This window comes from Thermobia domestica, chromosome 1 (assembly GCF_964235325.1).
Source record: "Thermobia domestica chromosome 1, izTheDome1.hap1.1, whole genome shotgun sequence".
Taxonomy (NCBI): Eukaryota; Metazoa; Arthropoda; class Insecta; order Zygentoma; family Lepismatidae; genus Thermobia; species Thermobia domestica.
In genome coordinates this window covers 258900487-258907734 of record NC_137454.1, presented here as the reverse complement: position 1 = coordinate 258907734, position 7248 = coordinate 258900487, and the positions used below count along the sequence as shown (strand labels likewise).

The 7248-nt window shown below is 33.6% G+C and overlaps 1 protein-coding gene across 5 annotated transcripts in view; it reads right to left on the bottom strand.

Moving 5' to 3' along the window:
* Positions 1 to 400: 400 nt before the first annotated feature.
* LOC145660603 (uncharacterized) overlaps positions 401 to 7248 on the bottom strand; it is a 269662-nt gene continuing 262814 nt past the window's right edge. For all 5 annotated transcript variants that reach the window (XM_081725873.1, XM_081725898.1, XM_081725865.1 and 2 more), the window contains one exon: positions 401 to 2233. In XM_081725873.1, the coding sequence (XP_081581999.1) occupies positions 2166 to 2233 (68 nt within the window). In that variant the 3' untranslated portion in view covers positions 401 to 2165. The remainder of the gene's footprint in view (positions 2234 to 7248) is intronic.

The following is a 7248-nucleotide window of genomic DNA, read 5'->3' as shown; positions in this document are numbered from 1 at the left end:
TACTAAATAGTAGTGTTTTTCTCAATTTTCTACTGCTTTTACTAAATAGTAGTGTAAATGAATCAGTAGTTTCTAAACTACGTGTAACATGTTACTGAAGTAATAGATAATTATTCTTAAGCGTCCATACAATGCTGCAGTTACGGGGAAATGCAGGATATATGCATAGCACGCACCTTTATTCATTACCAGAACTGCGAGAAAATATTCAGATTTATGGGACAAGAATTTCTGTGACATCTTGTAAAGTATTTCGCACTGTGACTCCACCTCTACAGATGAGTAAAGCTGTAAATAGCGCGTACTGTCAAAACTTGCTGTAATTCCATGGATTGCATAATCTATTGAACACAATACTGTATAATGTAGCAGAATGCGGAGGAAATAAATCTTGAAATATACATAATTTATTTATTTAAAAACAAACCTTAAGAAGCCGCAATAAATCATGTACAACAAATATAATTTTGACATGTTACAGAAATAATAGTCACTGAATAAATACATTATATTAATTAAAAAAATAGAACTACAGTGGTGCCTGGAATCCGAGCTTAATTCGTTCCAGAATCCCGTCCAAGTTCCCAGAAAAATTTTCCCCTGTAAATTAATAAACTGGATTAATCCGTTCCAAGGTCTCATGAACTCGAATTTTCAAAATAATTTTAACAGTAGGTACTCTGAATTTTAAGGTTAAATATTAGTAAATAATATTATTATTTCCATAAAATTTAAGATATAAAAAAATCCTGTATTTATTTTAAAAAGGAATGGTGATAGAACATGTGAAAGCTGGAGGGGGAGAGATTACTGCTTGGAAGGTAAGTTACTTTCCGTAATAACATCAGGTACCACGTTTCTGGAGAAAAGTGCGCAAAAACACACATGAACAACGTGCTGGACGTCCGGATTACAGGCAAAATCTGCTGGAATTTTTCATTCATATTCCAGGTTAGAATTCTGGAGCGTTCGGATTCCGGAGACAATACTGTACGAGTACATACAGTATATTTAATTTACAACATACGAAAAAAAGAAATCTATGTTATAGCTGTAAACTGAAATGAGGTAGTATAATTCACATCAATTGATATATTCACTTATTCATTAAAACAATGTCCCAGTACATAATTCCTTAACTTGCCATTTGAAATCTTCAGCTTACATTTCTTCTACAAGAAGGAAAGAAAGTTTTATACAATTGCATACATTTGTAACTTTTTTTTTTTTTTTTTTGGTAGTTAATGTTAATTATGATCCGTCGAGAAATGTACTTTTTATTTCGTTATAGAAAAAGTGTGATAGTTTATTGCTTTGTAATATACTAAAGACCAAAATAAAGATTTATTTCTGATTATCTTCCAGAAAAGAGTATGAATTGACGTCCCATGACAGTGAACGGAATTGAACTTGAGATCATGATAGAGTTCACAAGAACATTTAACTTAACTATCTTACCACAAAAATGACTGAACTATTGCTGTTTTTTTTAAGTAGTAGCTACTAACGGTTACAATTCAACAAAACAAAGCATAACCCACTCATCCGCTGATCACTTGAAGGCAGTGATATTCAATTTGGTGTATGTAAAATTTTATAAGTAATTATACTATAGTATATTTATTTCATGCTGACTGTAACGTAGTTATATTAAATTTATAGCATGATGTTCTGTTTATAGTAAAAAGTGGATCATTTAATTTAATGAGTGATAAATTCTAGAATTTATTCAAAATATAGTTACCTATAATTTGAATTAAAGGCTGCTTAAATCTGGAGGTACACTCCTGAATAGAAAAGTAGCGTTAGGGGTATGAAAAAAAAAAAAAGTAGTTGAGTACTACTGCCTTAAACCAGCTGCACATGCATGGTAATTAAACTCTGAAACTTCCCATCAAATGAGAGCAGTCTAATTTGATTGGGCTAATTATCGTGACCATGCGATGACAGTTGTCGGAAGTCTTTTCTCACATCTTCCAGTAGAAACGAAACTAAGTATTTCAGAAAGGATATCAATATAACTAGAGAATCTTATTTGATTCGTCGTATAACCGAAGTTTCATTGATGTAGATCTAAGATCTTCATTGACACTCATTCTCAGTAGTAATGTCGTTTGTATGTCAGTTATGGTTGCTGGTAAACAGCGAATTCCATTCCATGAATTCTAACAACACGTCTTGAGTTTACAAGTGTCTTTTCTGAAAATTACGACAGTGACCATTATTAGAACCACTGAAATAGAAGGAAAAAATATCTGATTAATGATTAAAATAAACTTATATATACTATATCAATTATGATCCATCTTACAAAAAAATAGGACAAGAAAAATTATCTTCTAGCAGTTTTTATACTCATTGGTGTTATTGGCACAGAGAAGATTTGTATCTGATTTTTTGTTTCATGAGTATTTTCGCAATTTGACATAGGGGCTTGGTGGTGGTGCGAGCACCTGTGATGCGAAGTTTTCAAGGATTCAAGTTTCCACTTTTAGATAAAGGTTTACTCTCTTGACATAAATCAACGGTAACAGTTAAAAACTCATAATTCTTATTGAATCAATAATGTCATTGGCGAAGCAATGAAAAATATTAAATTAAGGCAATAGCATCTTTTCTCAACGTTAAAGACGAAGTTCATAATACTGTACACCAAGAAAGTACTTTACTTTTTTTTTTTTTTATTAACTGAAGACCAATTTTATTGGTCAGAATGTTCTACGACCATCTTACTCATATCTTCTTGAAAAGTATATCTAATATGGACACTTAGATTGTCCAAGCATAGCAGGAAGTTATGGTACAGTCCACAGCAAAAAACCTGCAACATGAACATGTAAGTTTATTGTTAAACTACGCCTAACAGCCCAGGGAATCAACATAACGTCTAAGTGGCACGAATCAGGCCAGGAGAAATCTCGGCGTCCTTCCTTGGACACTTTTTTTTTTGGAGGAAAAGACTTCGTAGTTTCACAATAAACTTACATGCTCATGTTGCAGGTTTTTTGCTGCTGATTGTACAAATCATGTGCTCTGGGTGAAGGAACACCGACTTCAAAATTGAGAGAGTATGACTATTCTCGGAGCGGCCTGGATAGCATAGTTAGTCCATTAAAAATAGGGTTGAAAAAGGAACTAATTAGTAACAATCTGAAAATTAATATGGAAGTAGAGGAAGGTGTCAGGAATAACATACTAAAAGTCCCCTAAAATCCCACTAGCTTTTCCCACAATTTTGAAAAATGGCCACTATCTTTAGACAACAACATAAATTTATGAATTCGTCACCCTGTACATTTATTCCTCTAGTTACCGTTCTAATTATCACAAAACCATGGATCATATATAGTTGGAAAGCTTGAATGACAGAAAACTTAAGTAAATATCATATATGCCCATCGTGTTAAATTTCTAGAAGAGGAAGAAAACCTTTTATTTTAAAAAGGATATTTTCAGAAATCATTGGAAGTTTGCAACACTGACAGTTATTGCACATCAACAAAACAACACCAACAGATGCCCTTGATATTTATCTCAAACATAGCCAACAATGACACAAATCGGTGCAATACAAGATGAGAAAAAAATATAACCAATATTACTTCCAGACCTCTCTGTACAAAAGTGCATAAGGTGACATTCACTTTCACGACTCTAGTCACCATTTGTTACATAGTACCAAGAGTTATATATCATTGGAAATCTTAATAAACGTAAATTCGAACGAGATAACAATTATACTTATCAAGCCCAATCTGTGGAAGAGGCACAAAACCCAAAATTTCGGGACAAAATGTGATTTTTATATACCTATAAATTGTTTAAAATTTGCAACACACAATTATCGTATGTTAACAAAACTCCACCACCGTTTCCACTATCATAATTATTAATTTACTTTAAAAGTGGCGTACACTTTTCCCAATGGAGTAAACTTTTATGATACATAGTTTACACTTCGTAAATATAGCACAAAAGTTATTTATTGACAGTATTATAAAGTAGCAGAAATTGGTACTCTTCTTTGAATGGGAAAACCGTAATTCACACACTTAAAATAACGCTCAACTAAAATAGTCATTTGAATGCAATTTTGTTTGTAAGTGTCTTGTTTATAACTAAAATGCAATTTTCCTACTAGTATTCTTCAAATCAAACTTAATGTTTACATTAGACGATAATTAGTCCATCCAGACTTATTTTATTAGAGATTATCATTATCTCGTTCATCTCCATGGTTTTCATCATTTAGTTGTGCATTCATACATCCAATTCCTCGACACTGACACACAAGTCCTGCTTTCCGACAACAGCACATACGATTACAACCTTTTTTACAGTTACAGGATATTAAATGCATGACACTACACGGAGCGGGTTCCTTGATCATTCTTGCTGGTACAAGAATATCTCCTAATGTTTTCCATTCATATTTAGTAGCTCGTATATCATTTCCACACTACAATTGAACCTGATGATACGCTCTCAAGATATGATGTTTCGCAGCATCACTGGTTCGTGGCAGTATTGGTAATTGTATTTCGTTCTGAATGTGGCAGCGATTTACTGCACGGATGTATGAATGATACTGGAATTCATCCTATGATATTACTAAGTTATTGGTGGACAATCGTAGAGTGTTAATAGAAATGATGTGCCAGTTTCAATCAGAGATTGTACAGTAGCATTATTATGGTTTAAAACTTCAAGTGATCGGCATAAATCTTCCCGTTTTTGAAGTAAGCGCGATGCCTTTCTCGTTCTCTGTCGATACAAACCACATGATGTCGTATCCAGTTAAAGCATGGTAACTGAGCAAAATTATTGGCACATTTGGCCCAATTTCGCATGTATCTTGCAAGTACTTACAACGAAGGGTCACGCAGTGGCTCCGCTGAGATCCGAACGAGACAATTGTGTTTGCATTTGGTATGTTATAACTAGATGAATCCCAAAGTTATACGTGCCACCGGGCGGAATATCGTGAGTTACAAATGTTGTATTATAAGTAATAATAAATAATAATAATAATAATAATAATAATAAAAATTAAAAAAAGGGGACTATTGGTTTGAACCGAGTCATTTCTTCGGAAACGGTTGGGCAAGTGGAAAACTCGGACAATACATATCCCATCATTTACAAGGACACATTTTTTCGGATAAAAAAGTTTGCCCCAGGGTCCTCGCAGGGTCCCAGACGGGGTCCAACTCAAAATTTTCAAATGGCAAGGGAGGTTAAGTAGCACAACGTTTGAAAACTGTTGTAAAATGAAAGAAAATGCAGCAAGTCTCGACTCTCTACGACAACCCTGTGCAAAATGGCGACGGGTCAAAGTAAACAAAAACTTAATTGAAAAGTCCACAGCATTCAGCGCCCACATCACATTTCAAATGCTTCCAGCTTGGATACTTAAGCTTTTCTCAGTGTCCACGTCTCTGATCCGTAAAGCACCACTTTCCATATCAGAGTCTTAATAAATCGTTTTCGAACGTCCAACGACACATTTCTTGATGTTAGCAGTCCTCTTTTCCTATTGAATGTTTGTTTACCTTCCCGCTATTCTTGAACTTGCGTCTTTTTCAATTTTTCTGTCTGAGGATATTCGACTCCCTAAATGAGGGGAACGTCTTAACGTCTTCCATTTTCTCTTCCTCTAGCCATACGTTTACCCCTTCCTGTCCTGCTCTTGTGCACTTTATCACTTTGGTTTTCTTCTTATTTATCTTCATTTTGCATGTTTTTTCCACTTGGTCATTCAGGTTTGGTGTATAAAGCTAAAAATGGAAGTAGAGACAACGAATACGAGAAGTCTTTCGTTATTTATAGGCTACATGGCACCAGGCTATAATACATTTACATTGCTTATATAAAATTATAGTACTGTTTCCAGAACTCGAATTATGTATAAAGTTGTCAATAGCCTTGGATTTACATCATGTATCACCGAGAAATTGTTCGACTCCAATTCCCGATTTGCGATTATCCTTCAAAACATAAGTTTATTATCATTCGTGACATGTTTAAAAAATGTCTTTATTAGTCGTCGATACTCAACTGATAGGAACAGCCTCATGTATGTCATTCACTTTTTGTGAGTGTTCACCTATTACTTATTTAGTACCGGTACTGATTTTTCAGGAAGAAACAAGTGTATAACTATGGATAGTAGATGAGAAATGAAATGAAAATTCATTTTAAAAAGGAAAACGAAATATGATTTTTGTGTAAATCAACGGTCTTTTGTTTTGTTTTATATTTATTTCTTTATTATTTATTTCTTTCTTTCTTTATTTATTTTCTGTGGCAATTTTTTTAGCTAGTCAGACTAAAATGTCATTCATTTTCTAGCGATTGTTGTCCAAGGTTCGTATTTGTAAGATTTATAATCAGTTTTGATCGGGAACTAGATTGTTACACTTCTTACCTGTTTTCATATTATGTTCATGGTACAAACAGTGTGTTGGGAACAGTCATATTATGCCTCTTTGATATTTTCTATCATTGCTGCTGTTCCTTTGAAGTTGTATTTTTTAACAATATTTTATTGTGTGTCGTTTGCGCAATATGTAGGTTATATTTCCTGATAATTTTTGTGTTAATCTAACAACAATTTGTTATAATTTCATTTGTATTTCTTTACATCACATAGATCCATAGGTTTCTAATGTATTCGGGTTTGAAATAAATAATTATATTACAAGTCTTCAAAATTCAGAAAGATTGCTGGATGATTAATCCAATACTATTCATGAACCGACAAATCTCTGCTGTAGAAACTAGTGATGAAATCTGTGTGACCATACAATGATGATACGATCAGAATTCATCTATGGGAGCATAATCATTTCACAAATTCTCTTTACAAAGCAAACAAAACAAAGCCATTTTAGACCAGCGGTGTGACATGCGAATAACCCAATCGCACGAGGATCTCCTAATGTCATACTTTGATGGAAGTTCTACTAAGATAATCAATAAAATTCCGAGATGGCTACATCACTCACAACATTAATACTTCCAAAAAGTTTGGAACCTGGATCTACACATTTATCTATAAAATATCAACTCAGCATTACACGTCGAATAACAGTCGATCAAACAACAGCACATCTACCAAAGAACATCAACAGTTGCGTCTCATCTTTTGTACATACAACAAGATTTCTACAATACCAAGCAAAAGTAAAGAGTTCACAAAAGAATTCTGTTTTCAAATCCAGCAACTTGTCATAATAAACTGGTAAC